Raw genomic sequence first — 24856 nt, 5'->3', positions numbered from 1 at the left:
GCAAGAAGAACTGCATCAAACCAGTCTTCCAGTCTTCGGACTGAAGCCCACCACCACCACCACCACCACCACCACCACCACCACCTCCGCCACCACAACACTTCACTTAATCAAATTCGGCGAAACCAGCATCAATAACTGTGAGGTAATTGAAACAATAATAATTACTAAATTAAAAAGGATAACTAGAACAAGTAGACGGGTTCACACATTCAATAAGTTACTTACAGATGAAGTCTTGTCATATCTCAAAGAATAATTCAAAACCTACGTCCCTATGAAATTCCATATAGAATTTATGGCAGAATTAGCTTCCATTTTAACCCCAACATACTACATAATATACTACAGACTCTCTCTCTCTCTCTCTCTCTCTCTCTCTCTCTCTCTCTCTCTCTCTCTCTCTCTGTGTGTGTGTGTGTGTGTGTGTGTGTGTGTGTGTGTGTGTGTGTGTGTGTGTGTGTTTTTTTTTTGTTTGTTTGTTTCTTACATATTAGGAAAACAATGAATGATCAAACAACTGTGAGTGGACTGAGGATGTCTTGGTAGGGGAAATTAGAATGCTGTCCTACATGGAGAGTCATTGAGAGTGAGAGAAGTAAAAGTAACTTCAGGTGTACTCAACTTAAGTGTATTGGGAGTCTTGCTGTTCATATCATACATCAATAATCTGGCAGACAATATTAATAGTAGCCTCAGGCATTTTGCAGAACATGCAACTGTCTATAGCGATGATCTGTCAAGAAAATTGTGCAAATAATCAGTCAAACGTTGAAGAGATTTCAAGGATGCACACATACTGGCAACTTCCTTTAAATTTTCAGAATTGTAAACCTGTGCACTTCACAAAATACAGAAACATAGTATATTATGGCCACAATATCAATGAAACACAATTGTAATCAGTCAAATCATACAAATCCATGGGTGTAACAATTTGTGGGGATATGAAATTGAATGTTCACTTAAGCTCAGTCATAAGTAAAATTAGTGGCATACTGCAAAAACTGAAGCACCCTATGGAGGAGACTGCTTACAAAATGCTTGAGCAACTCATTCTAGAATACTGGTCAAGTGTGTGGTACTCATACCCAACATGACTAATGGAGATATTGAAGACATACAAAAAATGGCAGCATGAGTGGCTGAAAAATTTCCTCGTCTCTCTCAATGCATGAGGGGATGCAAAGTGGAGGCAGCCTCTTAGATAGTGTACCCTGGGCAACGTTGTAATATGGCACAGCAGTGAAAAGTTTACACAACTATGATGAACAGATGCACTTATGCCTCTGAGTCCCTATGAAGACAAAAAGAGCAAACAAGAAATTTTAAAATGAAAAGACTGAATGTATGTCATTTCAACATAGAAGGCTACACAAGGTCAAAGGGAGAAATCCTTGAAAAAATTTTAACTGGAGAAAGAGTCAGTGTCTTACTCTTACAAGACTCACCTGATGGATTAAACTATCAATTGACTCAAAATATCAGGATTTACCAGTGTGGGCTGCACTGGTCGTGACAAGCACAGCTGGCCACTTGTATTGAAGCTGGCCACTGTAGTGAAGAAGGAAGTCCTAGGGAATTCTGACAGAAAAGTGATGCCAGCAGAATAGACAATAGGTACAAAACTTTAAGAGATTATGCTCTATAATGTCTGTAAATCACCATTGCAGAAAAGGCCCATAGGTGTTCCACCCAATGCTAACCATCCAGCATTGTACACCAGTAATTTTCAGTCTCAACACCCCAGATGGTGCTACTCAAGATCCACAGCTGAAGGTACTGGACTAAATAACTGAGCAGACAACCAGAACCTACATGTTCTATTTGACTCAAAGGATATCCTGATCTTCAAAACAAAGGAATTGGGCACAATTTCAACACCGAATGGGGCAGAATTTCAACACCTAATCTGACCTTTGTCAAATGCAGAGAAACAGGTACACCCTTGCATCTACAAGAGAGGCCTTCCAAGGCATTCCCATGGAGCCAGCCCTACCAATCATAGTTATAAGAAGACCCCCAATCCCACATGGGAAACTAAGGAATGCTGACTGGCATAAATATCAATCCTACATTGAGAAAACACACCGGATACTGATGAAACCTGAGTACTACAAAAGATTCACAAACTTATATACAAAGTGTTCTTAAATGCTATTGCTCATGGGGTCAGGAAGGAATACACCCTGCTGGGTAAAAGGTTGTGAAACACAAGTGGAGAAATTTAGGAAGAGCAGGGATGAAGAGACCATGGAACAGATGGTCACTGCTATGAATGAGAAATGCAGTAGCAGATGGAAGGAGGCAATTTAAAGTCAAGATTTCACACATTCCATCAGGAAGGGCTGGGCCCTGCTTCAGAAATTATGTGTAAGCCATGAGGACTCAGAGGCCATCTCTTGTCTCTAGTCCATCTGAGATTGTGACTGTACTGAAATCAAACAGCTGAAAAGAAAGATTTCCAGGCACCTGAACTGCTTAACAATCCAGTCAAAATGGACATTGTGAAAGAGATTACCCAGGCCTTGATGTTAGTGAAGACAGGAAAACTTACCAGATCTGATGACATCCTACCAGAATTCTTTAAAGAACTAGGAATATTAGGAAGAAGGTGGTTGGCTACACTCTGTACAGAATACATCAGATTGGGTGCAGTCCCCAAGATCCAGAAAGAATCAAAAGTCATTGCAATGCTAAAATTCAAAAATTCTGGAGATAATCCCAAGAATTTCAGACCAATATACCTGCTGTGTACTTCCTATAAATAGAATGTTACTGGCTACATTAACTCCATACATCGAAGCCAACCTCCCTACATACAAAGCAAGATTTTGAGATAGTAGAAATTGTTGTGACTAATTTCTGTTCCTCACAACATACACAGAGCAAGACCGCCAAAACAAGAGAAAAAGACCTGGTTCTCATAGAGCTTACATTGGTGACAATACAGTATGGATTGAGGAGCTACTGCTTAAGCTAACTAAAATAATCGAATGCAAACAGATCAAATGGCTCTGAGCACTATGGGACTTAACATCTGAGGTCATCAGTCCCCTAGAACTTAGAACTACTTAAACCTAAATAACCTAAGGAAATCACACACATCCATGCCCAAGGCAGGATTCGAACCTGCGACCATAGCGGTCGCGTGGTTCCAGACTGATGCGCTTAGAACTGCTCGGCCACACATCTGGCAAAATGCAAAAACAAATAGTAAAATCAAGGTTTCACTTTATGGCATGAGCAGCATGATCCTGAATAACACCCTGCTACAGGGTTCAGCACTAGCACCCATTCTTTTCAGTCTATATACTGCTGACATACAAGATACAAAATTGCATAAATTTGCATATGCAGACAACATGGACATCACATATCAAAGTAAAAAAATTTAACAACCTCAACAAAATATTGAATGCAGATCTGGAAGTGCTGAACACCTACTACTCCAAGTCACAACTACATCCAAAACCAAGTGAAATGAATGACACCATAATGCATCTTAACAATACGGACATAAATACAAAACCACAGTTCTCTATGATTGGACAATGCATCAAGCGTGAGAATAAGTGTAAATGCTTGGGAATGAAATTAAATTACACTTAATGCACAACTGAGATGCTGTTCACTAGTCTGGATGAAAAGTGTGCATGTAACTAAAGTGGATTTCCAACTGAAGGAGACAATGTGGATAAATTCTGGAACTCTCCAGGCCACACAACTGGCCTGGCTCCCATCCTAGCAAACTTTATGGAAAATCAGTGAACAACTGCAAGGCTTCAACTTGAAGATAGCTTGGAAAGAACTAGAACCAAAATTTGGTCGACAAACTCACAAGAAGATCGAAGAGCTGAAACTCCCAAGCAAACTGTGGATAACTATGAACTACATCAGAGTGAGAGTTGATATATGTAAACAACTGATGGCCAAATGGGGTCTATCAGACAGTCCTGAATGTGAATGTGGTGAAATATTTCACTGTGTTCCTTTAGTTGTTCTGTCTTATAAAAATATGCTTTCAAGCAGTCCTTATCTTTCTCTTACACATCTTACAACCATTTGACTGTTATTCTTATACACCTCCATATTTCTTAGTGTCTCTCTCTACAGCATTCTCTTGCTGTATTTCTACCCTCTCTTGTCAATCTACATATGTCATTTAGCCATTCATTTCTTTCCTTCTTCTTGTTCCAGTTTTTTTCCCCTGTAACTTTGTAGACTCTGTTTCCCCTACCTTGGTTTCACATCATTTCCTCATCTGCTGTCAGAGCATTTCGAATTGATTTTACTGACACATGATCTGTTTGGTTAACAGCTTAACAGTTTCCATGTTTCAGTATGGATCCTTCTGTGTGGAAAACTGGTACTATTAATGAGTAAATTATTTTTAGCAATGAAATGACACAGCATACCTTCCTTCTAATTACTTTCCTCATGTAATGTGGATTTCCCTATACTCCTCCACATTAATATCTCCCAAAACTAGCAACAGGTTCTGTTCTTGTACTTTTCTATGTGCACTTTCAAGGTTCTCATAAAACTGTTGTTTATTCCTTCTTCTGTTTCCTCTGTTACTGTGTATGCTGCTGTTGCTGTTATATTTCTGAACTTCTCTCTTATTCTCAGCCTGTTCATAGGTTCAAATTCCAAGAGATTTCCTCTTATCTTCTTTGTTGTTATAAATCCTGTTCTAGAATGACCTGTTCTTTCTGCTCCACTAAGCAGTAAAGCTTACTGAAGCTTATCTATCTGTCATTGCACTTGTGATGTCACTTCTTGTAGTCCCATAACATTGTACTTAACCTTTGTGATCTCTTTAAGCCATTTCTTTCATTTTTCTGGGCTTCGTCATCGTTCTTATATTCTAAGTCGCTTCTGCCAAGTCTTTTGTTCTTATACTCCCTGAAGCACACAATTCCTCCCACCAGACACTGGATGTGTGCTCAATAAGGCAGTGTCCATGGTACAAGTCAAGAAAATTAGTTACATTATTAATGAAGGATGCAAAGGAAAAAGTAAATAACAAAAGACCAAGAGCTGTCTCTTTACAGGTGAAATGAACTGGATGATGGCCTCTGGGCAGTCTTGTTTAACTCAGCACAGCACACCCTGATACAAAATATAAACAAGAGGCATAAAATGATCTTTAAATCCAGTTAGATATGTTCTAATGCAGATGACATTGCAAATGTGGTAAGATACAAACACCCACAAAGACATTTACAAAATAATGCTAGTATAATGAGCAAAAACTGGACTTATTCTAAGTGAAAACAGGACAAAATGCATGATGATAATCTCCGATTCTAAGGCTAGAAGAACACTGCATAATTTGCAGGCTATAATAAATATTCCATTATCTAAATGTCCTTTTAACCAGTGATAACAATAAAAATCATTGTTTTAGAAAAAGGATACAAGTAATAAATAGAGCATATTACTGGTATGTGAACTTACAGGTATTTATGATTTTTCTAATCACAAGAACAACTACTGGAGAACATATTATTCCCTTTGAAGGGCAGCGTTACATCACACGGATCATAAACTTGGATGATGACAGAAATGGATATATGCAAGCTAAGATCATTTGAAACAAAATCCTGAAAAACTCTATGCTGGGCCCTTGAGTGACACTGAGGGTTTCACAATATGACATGACCATCAATTACAACAGCTTATATGAATGAATGATGTACGAGGGTAATCCCAAAACTAAGGTCTTCTATTTTTTTATAAGTACATAGTCCTGTTTATTTCTACAATGGTTTACATCAGTTTACAGCTTGAACATATAGCTATTTTTTGTCATAATCACCATTTAGGTTGATGCATTTTTGTAGACACTGTGAGAGTTTTTGTATGCCCATGTATAGCAGCTCGCTGCCATGCTGTTCAGAAAGTTATGAACCTCTTCTTTCACCTCGTCGTCAGAGCTGAATTGCTTTCTGGCCAAATGTTCTTTTAAGATAGGGAACAGGTGATAGTCACTGTGCACCAAGTCAGGACTATAGGGTGGTTCGGTGATTATTTTCCACTGAAACTGTTGCAGGAGAACAACGGTTTGCCGAGCAATGTGTGGGCGAGCATTGTCATGGAGAATGTGTATGCCCTTGCTCAACATTCCTCTTCTCCAGTTCTGAATTGCCGATTTGAGGTTTTTTAGAGTCTCACAGTACCTGTCAGTGTTAATTGTGGTCCCAGTGGACATAAAGTCTACCAACAGTACTGCTTTCTGATCCCAAAAAACGCTTGTCATGACTTTATGGCAGACTGTGTTTGTTTGAATTTCCGCGGCTTTGGCAAAGAAGGATGCCGCCACTGGCGTGATTGTTGCTTGGTCTTAGGTGTAAAGTGGTATGCCCAGGTTTCGTCACCTATGACAATTGAGTCCAGAAAGTTGTCCTGTTCGGCTGGAAGGCAGTGAAGAAATGCGCAGGAAGCATCAACTCGTTTCCGCATGTGATCCTAAGTCAGCATGTGTGGCACCCATCTTGTGCACACCTTCTGGTAGTTCAATGTTTCCATTAAAATTCTGTGAGTGGTGCTTCGGGAAACCTCAAGAACCAACATGCAGAGATCATCCAGGGTGATCCGCCAATCTTCACGCATGCTTTGTTGAACCTTCAACACTGTTTCCTCAGAAATTGATGGTCTCCCACTCCTTTGTTCGTCATGAATTTTGGTCCGACCAGCTGCAAACTCTCTACACCACTTACGAACATTTTTGACATCCATGCAGGCCTCACCATATACACTTCCGTCAATTGCTGATGGATTTCAATTGGCACAGTGCCTTTGCTTTTAAAAACCGAATAACTGCATGCAATTTGCACTTGGCAGAAACATCCAACGGGAGCTCCATTCTCAATGGCTGCAAAGCGTTGAGAATGCGCACATTTACACACAGTGCATGAGGCACTCTTCATAGCAGTGTGACCATCTGCCACACAAACAGAGTTCTGTACTTATTAAAAAAAAAAAAAAAAATTGGAGACCTTACTTTTGGGATTACCCTTGCAGTCAAGAGAATACTCTGGTCAGGATACATGGAAAGAATGGCAGATGACAGGATTCCAAAAGAATAATGGAAACAAGATTGTATTCCACCAGAAGTAGTGGTTGACCAAGAGTAAGATGGCTAGAAAATGTGTTGGCTGACCAAACCAAGACAGAGATCTCAGGATGGAAGAGAAAAGTAGAGAACAATGATATATGGAGGCAGCCTGTTGATGAGGCTAATACCCATCAAGTTCTATAGTGTCAAAAATGAAGAAGTAGTTTCTTCATTGAGGAATGTTTTTTGTTGTATGTTAATCAGTTTCTCCAAAACCAAGTGTTAGATATCTAATAAAATATGTTAAATAAGCATGTGTGAAACAAGAACTTAGGAAATCTGTTGTTCTGTCATCTAAAGAAGGAGTTCTTGAAATTCTTCCATGGGCTAAGTAAATAAGAAAAAAATTGGGAACTATATATAAACTTACTGAGTATGTCAAACTGTGGTAACCATTTTTTGACCATAACATTTTCAGGTTGATATGGAAGTGTATCTTCTTCCCATTTCCAAAGAATTCTCTGCGGAAGTGATGAGAAAGCTTCAAGATATGCATGTAGCTTATCCTCGTGCAGTGTTGATGCTTTGATCATTGAGCCCATGTTAAAGTAAATAACTCCATGAATGGCACCATCAAGGAATTCTTTTATGTCCTAAAAAGAAATAATAATTTTTATTTCCTGTTCAGTGACTAAACACTTAACTACTCTAACTGCCAACAACTGAAAATTATTACTATATTATTTGCTGGTAAGAAATTGTGGTACATTCTTCATTTAATCAGAAGGAAGAAACATTCAATACGTGAAACCCCAAGAACTAGGCCAGTTTACAAAACTGAAGAGATCAATATCACTTTTGGTTTCGAAGTATTCGATACTGTTTCAATCTTATAATCAACTATATGTTTCCTGATGAAGCATAAGATACATTTGAGCTTATACAGCAACAATATTTTTTTTTTTTTTTACTGTCCACAATTAATTTCAACATTTCTGTCATTTACAATATGTAAACATAATGCTCCTCAAATCAATTAATCCTATTAATTTCACTTGCAAATAATTTTGAAGATAAATGTATGTTGAAGACACTATAACTAGTATATAGAAAATATCATGTAAACTTGTGATACAATTTTTTTTTATTTAAACTGTTCAACATCACAATTTATTATTCATTAGTTAAATATTTACATTTTAACTATGGAAATGTTGTTGGCTTCTTAAAAAAATTTTTGTTTAATGGAAAAGTTTGTAAAATCACTATTTAATCAAAGCATATTATGAAAATTTGGTCCAAAAACAATAAACATATTGTCAATTAGCAATTTAAAAGATATCTAATCGTCTTCTTCTCAGTATAAATTTTATTGTTAAAACAAAACATAGGTGCAAAAGAAATCAACTTTCAAATTTTAGACATTCTGCAATATTCCAGCATAAAATAGTAACATATCTTATTAAATCAAACTTGCAGCATGGGGACAATGATAACCTAACTAGGTAGTAATATGTTTGCATGCTGACTCCACTCGAGCAGACCTGTTCCATGATTTTTTGTTTTTTTGTTTTTTCCCCTTTAGACAATTTTTCTTAACAAATTTGCTGGCCATATCAACAGTAATATATTGGTCCTACCTCTTACTACAACATCATTTTGCAGCTTCCTACACAGGTATGATGGCTCCTGTAGTGAGGCATTGTAAACAGGAGAGGCATTAAGAGCAGAATAGGGTATTTTGTAGGTTGGGTATGTGGTAGAAATACCACTCAGAGTTAAATGGGAAGAATTTTATGGAAGGGTATTAACGTAAGGGCAGCAAAGGGTTTGGTGGCACAGTTTTCTGCTGAGCACTTGGTCAGCTACAATGGCCAATTCATAGCTTGTGCCTTCTGGATCCTTTCACTGTTTGCTTAGGTGGTGTCTATCCCTCCAACAATTGCACAATTTCCCTGGTCTCCACTGTTCACTGAGCTCTTACCTCTCACTACTCCACTCTGGTGCTCACACTTTAGCCTAGTAGGGCTATACAGTTCTATGAGTCTTCATAAACACTTCTTTCATTAAACTCCTCCTCCATAAATTCTTTACTGGACCTTGTCCCTGGTCTCATGTCTTATTTCATTGACTGGTTTGTGCCTTTATACCTGTCTGCGCAATAACACTGTGATGTAATTTCATAATTGATTATTGATCATCAAAGCAATGTCAGTTGTGACACATAACAGCTGACTCATTGAACTGAACCAAAATTTGTATGAAGTGTATTTCTTTTCTTTTCTTTTTTTTGTTTTTTACACACATAAGACATATTTATGACAACAGGGCAATATTGCTGATTGATTACTGATTCCATAGATACCACACAATCCTTCTGAAATTTTATTTCAGGATTCTTTAAGAAACCCGTATTTTGAATGTTGAAACCACTTGAAAAGATAACTCCATTTTTTTCTGCCATAATAAGTTTCGTGGATGACATGCTCATTTAGCCAATTCCAAAATAGTATCACCAACAAACAAAGGATGATGACACATAACATTCAAATTAGGTTTAAAGACTGGTTTGAAAAATAACATTTTTTCAGCAGATGATACAGCTAAAACTGTAATCCAAATGTATGAATTGAATTAATTTTATTAAAATACAGAATATTAAATCATCTGCGACTTCAGAAATATTACAGACTAAAAAAAACCTGAGCTTCTATGAGCAGTTTTGGAATCAACACAAAAATTACTTTAAGATGAAATAATTTATACATAAAGTTTGTGATTTAAATTTTGTAAGCATTTATCTTATTTTGCTAAGATGGAAGATAGTAATAACAGACTTAAGTATGGTTGATACCACCCAATATGCAATCAAACAAATTTAATATGCAGCAAAAAACTCTTTTAAGTTAGTACTAACATAAAGGAAAACAGGTATAGCCTTCAAGCAACCTAATTCTGTTATTATACATAACTTAAAACCTCATTTTGTGACACCACGTCCCTTACACCGGTGGGAGTGCGACGACTTTAAATACATTTTTTGTAAATGACAAGCATCACTTGAGAGTGAGTTGACATTGTTGTACATAAAGTACATCTACAATACCTGTAATTTTTGTGAATACCAACCAAATGTAGGTTGGCAACAATGCATAGATATGTCCAATGTCAATTTTTAGCATATTTTGTGAAAAGGTATGAAGGCATACTGAAGTACGAAGACATGTTTTGGTTTATCAATATGTACATTGCACGTGGTTACAAACAGCTGGCACCACAGATGAACTTCAGAATAAGAGACCTGGAACTGACCTCAGCCATCAAATTCATGTGGCATGCTATATTGAATAGCAGCTCAAGTTTCTTCTTTATTGACCTCCAAGCATAGATAATGCCACAATGCAATCTCTTCAATGCTGTGTTCCTATGCCTTTTGCTTGTTTCACATCCCCCCCCCCCCTCCCCTCCCCCTCCTAATAGCCTTCCACTCTCCTTTTTGAGTTTTTGTTCATGTTCCCATCTTCTACTCAACACCTCTTATTACTCATTTGATTGATTTTATTCCATCCAGCAATGGAATATAAGATTTTAAGTGCAGAACTTTTATTGGACCAATAGAAAGTGAATTGATACTATTGACATCTAATAGTATTTTATCTGAAATGTGTTATTTTGTTTATCTGAAACAATAAAAAAATACTGAAATGAACAAAGTTTAATACCTGATCTTCAATTGACATTAGATCTCCAGAGATAAAAATTATGTGACAGAATTAATGAGCTAGTCTACAAATAATACTGAGCTACTTTATATAAATTCCCTCAGTGACTCAAAGATTTTTACAGACATCAGTGGCCAATACTTTTTGTCATCAGTAAGCAGTATAATGATTACAGTTCAAAAAATAAATGTGCCATATTCTCACACTGCCAAATTTCTTACCTGGGGAAGAGGTTTAGGTGCTGGTGGGAGATGCATTCCTCCAACTTCTATGACACCTGGGACGAATGGTCTTACTGAGTGCAGGGTGAAATAGCTGAGGGAAAAAGAAAATTGTCTTTTTACACTTTCACACCTTTCTTTATGCACAAAGTTAAGACAGAAAAGTAAAAATTGTGTGTGTGGGGGGCAAGGGGGGGGGGGGGGGGGGGGGGGGGAGGGGGTGAAGGAATAAATAGAGATAGATAGATACCAACTGTCATGAACTCTTCATTGTCTCCAAAATTTTATTATTTTGAAAATGTTGCTGTTGTTGTTGTTGTTGTTGTTTACTTCAGTCCAAAGACTGGTTTGATGCAGCTCTCCATGTCAGTGTATCCTGTACTTACTACATTCACAACTTTGTTGCCCCTTAATCTTTTTACCCCCCACACTTCTCTCCATTAGCAAAATCATGATTCCTTGATGCTTTGGGAAGTGTCCTACAAATTAGTCCTCCTTTTAGTGAAGTTTTCCCATAAATTTATTTTTTATTCAGTTTGATTCAGTGACTCTTCATCTGCTCTCAATCTGGCAAGAAGATCTTCAGCTATCATCTGCCGTGCCACATTTCAATATCTGTTCTCTTCTTATCTGCACTTTTTATCATTCATATTTAATTTTCATTAAGGGCTACACACCAGACAAATACCTTCAGATAAGACTTCTTAATGCTTAAATTTGTATTCTATGTTAACATATTTCTATTTTTCAGAAATGTTTTCCTCTCTATTGCATATCTGCGTTTTTATATCCTCTCTACTTTGTCCATTAACAGATAATTTTCTGTGAAACTGTAAAATTCATCTCATCTTAGCATCTCATTTGTCAGTCTAAGTTCCTCAGCTTCATCTGTTTTAATTAGAATATATTCCATTACTCTTACTTCACTTTTGTCTTTCCAAGATGATATCCGTTCTGTTCAACTGATATGCACAGATGTCCACAAACACACACACACACACACACACACACACACACTCACTCACTCACTCACTCACTCACTCTCTCTCCACATGCCAATGTTTGGTGCATGGTGGAGGGTACTTGTACCACTAGACATTTCCTGTTCCAATTGAATATAGAGCAAGGGGAAAACGTCTATCTATATACCTCCGTATGAGCCTCAATTGTTTTTATCTTGTCTTTGAGATCCTTACACAAAATGTACAGTACTGTTAGTAGCATCATTCTGCAGTCAGTTTCAAATGCCTGTTATCTAAACTTTCACAATAGTGTTTCACAAAAAGGATGTTATCTTTGCTCCAGGAACTCCCATTTCAGTTCATGAAGTATCTCCACAGTAGGTTGATCAAACCTCCCAGTAACAAATCTAGCAATAAGCCCCTGAACTGCTTTGATGTTTCCCTTTAATCTGACCTGGAGGGGTCCCCCAACACCTGGGTAAGAATGTTACATAATAAAACAAAATACTCACAGCTGTTATTCTGATGTTATTTTATTACCTTGCAACCAGTTTCAGCGACTCGATACAGAATCTTCAGGCCTTAACTAATGCTGAGGAGTTTAATTCCAACTGTATACATGATCCCATCAGTGGCCAACCTGTATGCAGGTGGTGTACTGAGTCTCCAAAACTGTTTGCAATATAACAGAATAACATCAAAACAAATGTTATGTGTGTTTCATTTTATTACGTAAGTGAATGGCAGAAGTCCCACAGACCATCAATCAAGAGGACTGACATTCAAAACCTTGAGAATGACTGGGTTGCACAAGTGTTCTATAAGTGTTCTTCTTTATACATGGAAGATGCTTTTCTAGAATTCCCCCAATAAACTGAAACCATCAATTCAATTTCCCTACAATTGATTTTATGTGATCATTACATTTTGTAACAATTTGCAATGTGACTGTGTCAACTGGCACACAATTAATGCTGTATTTGACTATTACAGAACAGTTTTTCTCACTCATCCACATTAACTTATATTTTTCTGCACTTAGAGCAAGCTGACATTTATCACGGCAACTAGAAATTTTGTCTAATCATCTTGTATCCTCATAGGGTCACTCAATGATGACACTTTTCCTTACATCATAGCATCATCAGCCAACAACTGTATACTGCTGCTGATCATGTCCATCAGCTTCATTTATGTATGTGGACAATAAGACAGTCCTATACACTCACCTTGGGCAATCCTGACAAGAGCCTCATCTGTGATGAACACCTGCCACCGAGGTCAATGTACTAGGTTCTACTAACTAACAAGTCTTCAAACCACTGACATATCAAGGAAGCTAATATTTATACCTGGACCTTCATTAACTGTCTGCACTGGGACACTATGTTCAATGCTTTAAAGAACTCTAGGAATATGGACTGTATGGAATCTGCCTGCTGCCTTTCATCCATGGTTCACAGGGTATCATGTGGGTAAAAGACAAGCTAAGTTTCACATGATCAATATTTTCTAAATGCATGCTGATTTGTGGACAGAAGTTTTTGCACCTCAAATCCTCTGCTGTTTCTGAGGGAGTTGCAATTCCATCAGCAAACCTCGAACTTCTTATTTAATCCTCTGAACTTTAAGTTCCCTCCATATCTTGCTCAGCATACACACTGAATAAAATGGGGGATAGGCTACAACACTGTCTAGTTCCTTTCTCAACTACTGCTTCCTTTTAACGATTTTTTAACTCCGGTAATTCCAGTGTGGTTTCTCTACAAGTTGTAGATAACATTTAATTCCCCTTGTTTTATACCTGTAACATTCAGATTTCCAATAAGCATATTCCAGTCAGCCCAGGCAAAATCATTCTTTAAATCCATCTAAATAGGTTGATGAATGACAAATCTATTTTCTAACACCAGGTTAGTATTGCCTCGTGTGTTCCTATGTTTCTTTGAAACCAACACCAATCTTCTTGGAGGTTGGCTTCTGCCAGTTTTTATTTGAAGAATAGTAAAATAATGTTATATACCTGTAAGCAACCAGCAGAAACTGGAAGGTTTAATGTTAACTGCATAATGGTAAGGCAAAGATTTTGAAACCACATTTTAAACTGCATGACATTTCCAGGGGGCAGATATGGACTGCAACTGTAATTTGCTGGTTATGACTAAAAATTAAAACTGAAGAAACTGCAAAAAGGTAAGAAATCTGATACTCCAAACAACATCCCATAGCATGCCAAACTTTGTTTTCCTCAGGATAACACATTCATGAGTAGTCCCTGCTTGGAGGTTCAAATGTGGTACCTTTTTTTACCTCCAGGATAATTAAACTGAAGAGGATACCATCATCAAAAACCCATATGGAAGAGCTGTATATCTTCAAGGAATTTGAACACTCTAGTTTCCCCTTGGTCTCACAGCATCAGCCCAGTGTGGCTATGTTGGCTAATGTTACAAGACATTAGTCACTCATCCCCACTGTTTCCCTCCAACTACTGAATGGTTGCTGCCCCTCTTCAGGAGCCTTATGTTTGTCTGGCCTATCCACGGATATCCCCTCCAATGTGAATGCACCCATGGTTGTTGTTGTTGTTGTTGTTGTTGTTGTTGTTTTCTTCAGTCCTGAGACTGGTTTGATGCAGCTCTCCATGCTACTCTATCCTGTGGAAGCTCCTTCATCTCCCAGTACCTACTGCAACCTACATCCTTTTGAATCTGCTTAGTGTATTCATCTCTTGGTCTCCCTCTACGATTTTTACCCTCCACTCTGCCCTCCAATACTAAATTGGTGATCCCTTGATGCTCCAGAACATGTTCTACCAACCGATCCCTTCTTCTAGTCAAGTTGTGCCACAAACTTCTCTTCTCCCCAATTCTATTCAATACCTCCTCATTGGTTATATGATCTACCCATCCAATCTTCAGCATTCTTCTGCAGCACTACATTTTGAAAGCTTCTATTCTCTTCTTGTCCAAACTAGTTGTTGTCCATGTTTCACTTCCATACATGGCTACACTCCATACAAATACTTTCACAAATTACTTGCTGACACTTAAATCTATACACGATGTTAACAAATTTCTCTTCTTCAGAAATGCTTTCCTTGCCATTGCCCGTCTACATTTTATATCCTCTCAACTTTGACCATCATCAGTTATTTTGCTCCCCAAATAGCAAAACTCCTTTACTACTTTAAGTGTCTCATTTCCCAATCTAATTCCCTCAGCATCACCCGACTTAATTCGACTACATTCCTTTATCCTCATTTTCCTTTTGTTACTGTTCATCTTATATCCTCCTTTCAAGACAATATCCATTCCGTTCAACTGCTCTTCTAAGTCCTTTGCTGTCTCTGACAGAATTGCAATGTCGTCGGCGAACCTCAAAGTTTTTATTTCTTCTCCATGGATTTTAATACATACTCTGAAGTTTTGTTTTGTTTCCTTCACTGCTTGCTCAATATACAGATTGAATAACATCAGGGAGAGGCTACAACCCTGTCTCACTCCCTTCCCTACCACTCCTTCCCTTTCATGTCCCTCGACTCTTATAACTGCCATCTAGTTTCTTTACAAATTATAAATAGCTTTTCGCTCCTTGTATTTCACCCCTGCAATGTTCAGGATTTGAAAGAGTATTCCAGTCAACACTGTCAAAAGCTTTCTCTAAGTCTACAAATGCTAGAAACGTAGATTTGCCTTTCCTTAATCTAGCTTCTATGATAAGTCGTAGGGTCAGTATTGCCTCATGTGTTCCAATATTTCTACGGAATCCAGACTGATCTTCCCTGAGGTTAGCTTCTACCAGTTTTTCCATTCGTCTGTAAAGAATTCGCGTTAGTATTTTGCAGCTGTGACTTATTAAACTGATAGTTCGGTAATTTTCACATCTGTCAACACCTGCTTTCTTTGGGATTGGAATTATTATATTCTTCTTGAAGTCTGAGGGTATTTCGCCTGTCTCATACATCTTGCTCACCAGATGGTAGAGTTTTGTCATGACTGGCTCTCCCAAGGCCATCAGTAGTTCTAATGGAATGTTGTCTACTCCCGGGGCCTTGTTTCGACTCAGGTCTTTCAGTGCTCTGTCAAACTCTTCACGCAGCATCTTATCTGCCATTTCGTCTTCATCTACATCCTCTTCCATTTCCATAATATTGTCCTCAAGTACATCGCCCTTGTATAAACCCTCTATATACTCCTTCCACCTTTCTGCCTTCCCTTCTTTGCTTAGAACTGGGTTGCCATCTATGCGCTTGATATCCATGCAAGCAGTTCTTTTTTCTCCAAAGGTCTCTCTAATTTTCCTGTAGGCAGAATCTGTCTTATCCCTAGTGAGATAAGCCTCTACATCCTTACATTTGTCCTCTAGCCATCCCTGCTTAGTCATTTTGCACTTCCTGACAATCTCATTTTCGAGACGTTTGTATTCCTTTTTGCCTACTTCATTTACTGCATATTTATATTTTCTCCTTTCACCAATTAAATTCAATATTTCTTCTGTTACCCAAGGATTTCTACTAGCCTTCATCTTTAACCTACTTGATCCTCTGCTGCCTTCACTACTTCATCTCTCAAAGCTACTCATTCTTCTTCTAGTGATTTCTTTCCCCCATTCCTGTCAATTTTTCCCTTATGCTCTCCCTGAACTATGTACAACTTCTGGTTCTTTCAGTTTATCCGGGTCCCATCTCCTTAAATTCCCACCTTTTTGCAGTTTCTTCAGTTTTATTCTACAGTTCAGAACCAACAGATTGTGGTCAGAGTCCACATCTGCCCCTGAAAATGTCTTACAATTTAAAATCTGGTTCCTAAATCTCTGTCTTACCATTATATAATCTATCTGAAACCTTCTAGTATCTCCAGGGCTCTTCCATGTATACAGCTACGATTAAGTTATGCTCTGTGCAAAATTCTACCAGGTGGCTCCCTCTTGCATTTCTTAGCCCCAATCCATATTCACGTACTACGTTTCCTTCTCTCCCTTTTCCTACTACCGAATTCCAGTCACCCATGACTATTAAATTTTCATCTCCCTTCACTACCGGAATTACCTGCATTACCCCTATTTGATTTTTTATTTATAACCCTGTATTCAAAAATGGTTCAAATGGCTCTGAGCACTATGGGACTTAACTACTGTGGTCATCAGTCCCCTAGAACTTAGAACTACTTAAACCTAACTAACCTAAGGACACCACACACATCCATGCCCGAGGCAGGATTCGAACCTGCGACCGTAGCAGTCGGGCAGTTCCGGACTGCTTGCCTAGAACTGCTAGACCACCGCGGCCGGCTATAACCCTGTATTCGCCTGACCAAAAGTCTTGTTCCTCCTGCCACCGAACTTCACTAATTCCTACTATATCTAACTTTAACTTATCTATTTCCCTTTTTAAATTTTCTAACCTACCTGCCTGATTAAGGGATCTGACATTCCACGCTCCGATCTGTAGAACCCCAGTTTCCTTTCCCCTGAAAACGACGTTCTACTGAGTAGTCCCCGCTCGAAGATCCGAATGGGGGACTATTTTACCTCCAGAATATTTTACCGAAGAGGACGCTATCATCATTTAAGCATACAGTAAAGCTGCATGCCCTCGGGAAAAATTACAGCTGTAGTTTCCCCTTGCTTTCAGCCGTTCACAGTAGCAGCACAGCAAGGCTATTTTTGTTAGTGTTACAAGGTCAGAACAGTCAATCATCCAGACTGTTGCCCCTCCAACTCTTGAAAAGGCTGCTGCCCCTCTTCAGGAACCACACATTTGTCTAGCCTCTCAACAGATACCCGTTCGTTGTGGTTGCACCTGCGGTACGGCTATCTGTATCACTGAGGCATGCAAGCCTCCCCACCAACGGCAAGGTCCATGGTTGTAAATTAATTTATGAGAAACTACTTTAGAAACATATTATTAGAATTGAAAATCTTTAATGGTAATACATTTTCAAAAAAGTTACAATAGCAATCAATTTCCCTACCATTGTTGTGTACAATGACTATCATAAAAAATAATACTTCTGAGAGTTTGTAACAATAGGCATGTTTACAGTAAATATTATTGATGAAACCTGTTTTATCAGTCAAGCAATAATGTTGAAAGCTTTTAATAATCAGAACAACAGTTTTGAGTATCTGCAGCTGAAATTTTCAGGAAGATTGTGAATTATCTTTCGACAGCCTCGATTGGAACATTTACCTACATTACGGGTTTTAAGATTTTATAACTCATTCTCATCATGTTGCGGAGATGCTGAGTTGCAGATAGGCACAAGAAAAGTAGCACTGTCACAAATAAGCTTGTGTGTGTGTGTGTGTGTGTGTGTGTGGGCATTCAGAAGACTACACACCTGTAAGTCAGCTTTAAGTGATCACATGGCATGGGCATTGCAGGTTACTTGCATTACCATGGAGAGCTAGTGGGTCTGTTTTAAATAACTGGGTACATGTGGCCCCCCTTACCCAGACAGTTATTCCAGGTGCAATATGGGCATCACTTCTTGATTACCACCAACATTAATACTACCCAGTACGTCAGTCTGGTGCCCTCCAGACCCTGCTAAATGGTGTTGTGTGCGTATCCATGCACGCATACTCACTAGTCCTTACATAGCTGTCCTCAAGTTGCCTACCTACATGCGTGAAATAACTTTGCCTGTGTTAGTGCACCTTTCTGTGAACTGATAGATTCATTCACCACATGTCTCATCCATTATTATCTCTACCCATCACCTAAGGGCAAAGACTTGCGTGGTAAGAGATCCATAACACCCTGTCATTTTTTATGTATGTGTACACTTAATGTGTGTGCCACTGCAGTGTGCGAACACCACACCCCTTTGCATGTGTAGATGTAATTATTGTGCCCTTGCTACAATGATGGCTATGTGTCAAGTAAATTTTAATGCAGTGAATGTCTAGCACAGTGTGGTAGATGGACATCTACATTACAAACCATTTGATGTTGCTAATCAGAATATTGCACCCAATTTTCTTTATACAGAGGTAAATTGTATGTTAAACATGACCATCAAATAATGCTGGGATCAAAATATTGTATTCTGTGTTATCCACAGAGATGTAAATTACATCCATATGCCCTATCTAACATAAAGGTTGTGTTTCCCTATCCTGAGAGGGTGAACTTTTTATGTGTGCCCATTTCAGCTGTACTAGTGGTAAGATGTATCTAGCCCACACAATAGCTGGACCATCGAGTACATATGTCCACCTCTGCATATTTGTATAACCTTCTACCAACATAAAGGCATCAGCATTCTATTATGTTAATTTGTTGTATGATCTCCCTATAGTGGGTACATTTCATCCAGTAAATGGACTATTTGTATGCTAATGAGTATAAATTGTTTTCTCTCCTTTCATAACCTGAGTTGCCCATCCAATAACAGTCAGCTTATACGACAATCACTAGCAATACAAATGAGGATGAAGCAAATTCCAACACTGTTGATGATGGGGAGCAGTCTGAATTCATTACATGCTCCCTGCTCTCCCCTGCCCATGCTCCACGCAGCCCTTGTGTGTGTCTTGCTTGCTGATACATTCTGGGTATCGTTAGCAAATGTAGACAAAGCTTCATCACCCATTCACAGTGCCCCAGTCCATGCTACATACCATGATGTATCATCACCAAGTGCCCCCCCCCCCCCTCCCGGTGTGGCCTCGCACCTGGATGATGCTGCCTCTGACATGCTCCTTTCCCCCACCATGCCAGTGGACCATTATACTAACTCCTGTGTGCAGTATGGCTCCCTTGCACCAATGTTTCTACAGCCAGAGTATAGACATGATGGCCCAGCCAAACACCAACACTAACATACCACACCCCCTTTGAATATGGTCCCAGCCCATCACTGATAACCACCCCCAACCCCCTCCCAGGCCGACCCCCCGGCACTCTCCACTAGTGGCCCCCAAGTTGCAAGTGCAAATGGCCAGATTTCAGGCTTTCATCAATCACTGAGCACTATTACTCAGGTACAAGCAGCCCTCCAACACTCCAGAGACAGGTCAAGACCCAGCTGTCACTGTTCAATGCCTATGACCTCAGCTATGGTTTTCATCCAATGAAGCAATATTTATGGGTTTCTCCATCGCCAGTGACTCTGCAAAATTTGCATTGATGGTCATGCAACTCAAGCCTCCAGTCATGGTGGAGGCACATTGTATCATATCCAACCAACTGCAATGCAACAGTTCTGCTGTGTTGAAAGATTGCTTGATATCACAATAACTGTCATCTGAAATATGCTGAGCCCAACATAAGTCTGAACAGCTGTAATTCCTGAATTGGCTGCTTGCTGAAATCCGTGCAACCCTGGCCATACACAATTATATGAACATTGAAGCACTGCTCATTTTGGCTGATAGGGTCTTTGAAATGCTCGACCTCTCACTGACTGCTATTTCCATCACCCAGAGCTTTCACGCATAGCCACAACAATCATTTGCTGGATCATCCACATATGCTGCCTATGCCTGAACTTACACCTCCCATCTACAAAACTCCCTGTGGAGGTGGCTCAATTAACGACACACGTGACTGACAAGATGGTAAAACTGACATCCTCTGTACCAGGCCAGACTCTGCCATGATGTGTGGCCACAAGCACTGTGTACACAGTGTGCACAACCTATGTGATGCCAATACCTCTGATGGGCCCTGCCAACCAGCCACCAGCAAGCACACTCATGCAAACACAGCCCCTCCCCCTCCCCTCCCCCCAACCCCTCTCTGCTCCTCCTGGCCAGCCAGTGGCTACAAAAACATTTGGGACTGCTGAGGTCTCTGCTGGTACCACAAGCACTTCAGCAGCAATACTGCATGTTGTCAAACATCATGCTTAAGTAGCCCAAACATTGGCAGCGACTGGTAGCAGGCACATCCAGTTGATAATCGATCTCACAGTGCCTGTTCATACATGACCATTACGTCATGTCTTTCAACATGTCATACCTAGTCGATACTGAATCTGACTTGTCATCTTTCCTTGCAAGCTGTTATGCCCTCACCTTCCCTCTACTGTTCATTGCAGTTAGTTGCTCAGCCATCACAACCTATTGCTCCTGCACACAATCTATCAACCTAGGATTCAGTAGAGATTTACCATGGTCTTTCACCATTACTGAAATTATGGACCCTATCTTTGGTGCTGATTTCATTTCCCACAGTGACCTGCTCCTCAGCTGGTTGTCACCATATCATTGTTGGCATATCATGCCATCATAGCTCCTGCCAATCCTGTATGGCCACTCTCCTCGCCATCAAACAGCTATCCTATTCTCCCCCTTTTGTCAGTCTCCTCACAGAATTCCCTCCCCTCACCCATTCTTCCAGAAACCCCTGGGAAGTGTACTGACAAAACTGGGCACACTCTTAGGCCTTTTCAAGAGCATCTTTATGCATTTCTGGCTCCACAATGCTGCTCAAACCATGCTGCGCATCCTAGAAAATGTTTGCTGCAGCGTTCATTACGAACGTTTGTCACAAAGTTACAGTGATGGCTAAGTCCACATAGTTCCACTGCCCATGCTCTGTATGACTGTTTTAACCACTTTTGGCAGCACTAAAACTCAACACAAGCAGCAATAATAAGAGTACATTTATAGTGATAGGCAGAAAGTAACTCACACATCTGATGAAAAGAAAGATATGAAGGTTCTTGCAAGCAGGCAAGCAGACAACTGGCAAACACAAGATGATATCCACAACAAAAAAGGGCTTTGTGGAACTTTACATCTCTTAGCCAAAATGCCTTTAAATGTTGCCACAGGCACTTTTTGTAAGCATCCCAGTCTCCTGCTGCATTGTTGTACTCAGGGAATGGTAGCAAATATGTTGTTGGTGGAGCTGCAGGTTGTGCCAATGTAGCTGTTAAATTGGAAATAGCAACAGTCAGTGCCTGCTGCTGCTCAAGAAGAGATTTAAGCACTGCCTTCATGGAAATTAAACTCAAAGGTCCAATGACTGATGTGGAACATAATAGCGTACTCATTACCAAACAAGTGTTCTAATGCAAGAACACCGTAATTTATTGCTTGTACAGTACAAACAGAGGTAAGGCAAAGTACAATACAATTAGCAATATGAAAGAGACCAGCAGAGCCTTGAGCTCTGGCATATATAGCCATTAGTTCCAAAAGATGGTTCATCTAGCACACTACACACACAACTGCTGTTGTATTAGCAAGCCACGAGGCCTCTAGAGTTCATATCAAGCACAAGCTTCACGTGCAAACTATGAAGCAGTGCACATGCAAAACTAATAGTTACAGAAAAAGCGGAGCAATGGTCAAGAGGGGAGTGAGACAGGGTTGTCGTCTATCCCTGATGTTATAATCTGTACACTGAGCAAGCAGTAAAAGAAATGACATAAAAATTTGGCGAGGGAATTAAATATCAGGGAGAAGAAATGAAAACTTTGAAGCTTGCCAGTGACACCATAATTCTGTCAGAGACAGCAAAGGGCTTGGAAGAGCAGCTGAACAGGATATCAGATGAACACCACCAAACGTAAAACAAGGGTAATGGAATGCAATCCAATTAAATCAGATGATGCTGAGGGAATTAGTTCAGGAAACACTAAACCAAAATTAGTAGATGTGTTTCGTTATTTGGGAAGTAAAATAATTGAGGATGGCTGAGGCAGAGAGAGGATACCAAATGTAGACTGGCAATGGCACAAAAAGCATTTCTGAAGCAGAGAATTTTAACACTGAATACAGATTTAAGTGTTAGGAAGTCGTTTTTAGCAGTATTTGTTTGGAGTGTAGCCTTGTATGGAAGTGAAATGTGGATCATGAACAGTTTAGTCAAGAAGGAAATAGAAAATTTTGAAGTTTGGTGCTACAGAAGAATGCTGTTAATTAGATAGATAGATTTTGAAACTAATGTGGAGGTATTGAATAAAACTGGAGAGAAAAGAAATTTTTGGCACAACTTGATTAAAAGAAGGAATTGATTGATAGGACACATCCTGAGAGATCAAGGGATCACAAATTTAGTACTGAAGGGACTTGGGTGGGGTTGAGGGTGGTGAGATTGAAGAGGGAGCTCAAGAGATGAACACAGTAACCAAGTTCAAAAGGATGTAGGTAGCAGTAGTTATTCAGAGATGAATAGGCTTTCACAGGATAGAGTAACATGCAGAGCTGTATCAAACCAGTCTTCAGACTCAGGATGACAACAACAACAACAACAACTACAAAATTTGATGCTCGACAGGTAGCAAAGCTAGTTTTGAAAATAGGTTGAAAAATATATTCTGGATTAATACTATTACAAAGAATACATTTTATTTTTAAACTTTGAGTTAATTAAATGCAAAAGTGTTATGTATTTACTTGTATTATTAAAATAAATATTGAACAATGGAAAATCCAGGATGGAATGTAACAATATTACGAGAAGGAAAGTTGCTACTCACCATATAGCGGATATACTGAGTCACAGATAGGCACAGATTTGTTGTGTGTACCTACAACTCAGAATCTTCGCTATATGGTGAGCAGCAACTTTCCTTCTCATAATATTGTAAACTAAATATTGTTTTGATTTAAGTGAACTCTTTTGTAAGTGGTCAACATGTGGTCATATTTAAATAGCAATTAAGTTAACATTCTATACAATTTTCAAAATTATTCATCAGGAAACCTTATTTCTAGTAAATACACTTATTCTCAGTCTGTCAATTACTTATTCATTATCTCAAGATTTCATTCTGTGAACTGCCTCATTACAGTTTATTACAAAATGTCATGAATGAGCCATGTAACATTTAACTTACTAAAAGTGCACTAGTCACTATAACGATAATCTTAGATAATTTTTTTGCGTCATGTACTGCTCCTCCTCATATGTCTGCAAGACGAAGCTCTTAAAGGTTTCATGTATGAAGTAAAAAATTCATAGAGGGCAGCACATATGCTTTGATGCTGAGGCATTATCATACATGCTTAGTTTTTAAAAGTTTCCTATAACTGCTAAAAAAACTCAATATTTCACCTCTTAAGATATGTAGTGTCCTTTAGCTGTGCTGCCATGACTGTGTATTGCACTATGCCAATCAACAATGGGTTCCTTTATGGGATGTGTGCCAATGTCTGTGACACTCTTTGGCCTACATTTATCTGCCATATACAATTCACAAAATTCCAAAACAAACATCTCCTGTCAGGCAGTCGGCATAAGCAAATACACCATCTTCTTGAATTAAATAAAAGTTTCAAGGACATATAGCAAATGTTTTCTAGCTGTACTTTATGCAAACAGTTGCACTCTTTGTGATGGTGTTAATATAAATACAATAGTGCACCAGCCAACAGCACTTTGCTACAATTTTTTGTTGCTGGCAGAAATAATACACATAGTGAACCAACACCACTACAGTCAAAAGTACAATAAAAATATAATGTGGCACTTCAGTGCTTACCTTATAACTTACCTGTTGACAAGAAGAAGACTTGTGTTTTTTGCTATTTCTTGCAATGGAGGCAAGTCAGAACCAAAGAAATGACTTGCCACTTTCTGTGATGGTATGTCAACTAGCAGTTTACGAATTATTTGGTGCAACAAATAGAGACCAGTATTGTATGTTCTTTCCCAGAATGACATTTTGCTACCAAGGGGAGCAAAAAGATTTGGTATATAAGCTGGATTGTCAGGATTACCCATCCTTCCATTAGACCATGGCATAAGAGCACATGAACTCAGTGCAATGAATGGAGCCTTGAACCTGAAAAATAAATATTTTCCTGAATATACATATATGACATGTTTATGATTTTCTTTGTTTCTTGGATTCACTATTTTCTAAGAAAGTAAAGACTTATTTTGCAAAATTATCATATAACTTGTGGATTTGGTTTCAGATG

At 38.9% G+C, this 24856-nt stretch overlaps 1 protein-coding gene across 2 annotated transcripts in view; it reads right to left on the bottom strand.

Annotated features, from left to right (window-relative positions):
• Window positions 1–24856, bottom strand: part of LOC124612615 (UDP-glycosyltransferase UGT5-like) — a 327618-nt gene that overhangs the window by 22487 nt on the left and 280275 nt on the right. For both annotated transcript variants that reach the window (XM_047140907.1, XM_047140909.1), the window contains 3 exons: window positions 24427–24717; window positions 11007–11100; window positions 7494–7716 (listed from right to left, as the gene is read on the bottom strand). In XM_047140907.1, the coding sequence (XP_046996863.1) occupies window positions 7494–7716; window positions 11007–11100; window positions 24427–24717 (608 nt within the window). The remainder of the gene's footprint in view (window positions 1–7493; window positions 7717–11006; window positions 11101–24426; window positions 24718–24856) is intronic.

Source organism: Schistocerca americana, chromosome 4 (genome assembly GCF_021461395.2).
Source record: "Schistocerca americana isolate TAMUIC-IGC-003095 chromosome 4, iqSchAmer2.1, whole genome shotgun sequence".
Classification (NCBI taxonomy): Eukaryota; Metazoa; Arthropoda; class Insecta; order Orthoptera; family Acrididae; genus Schistocerca; species Schistocerca americana.
This window is presented reverse-complemented; position numbering and strand designations above follow the sequence as displayed.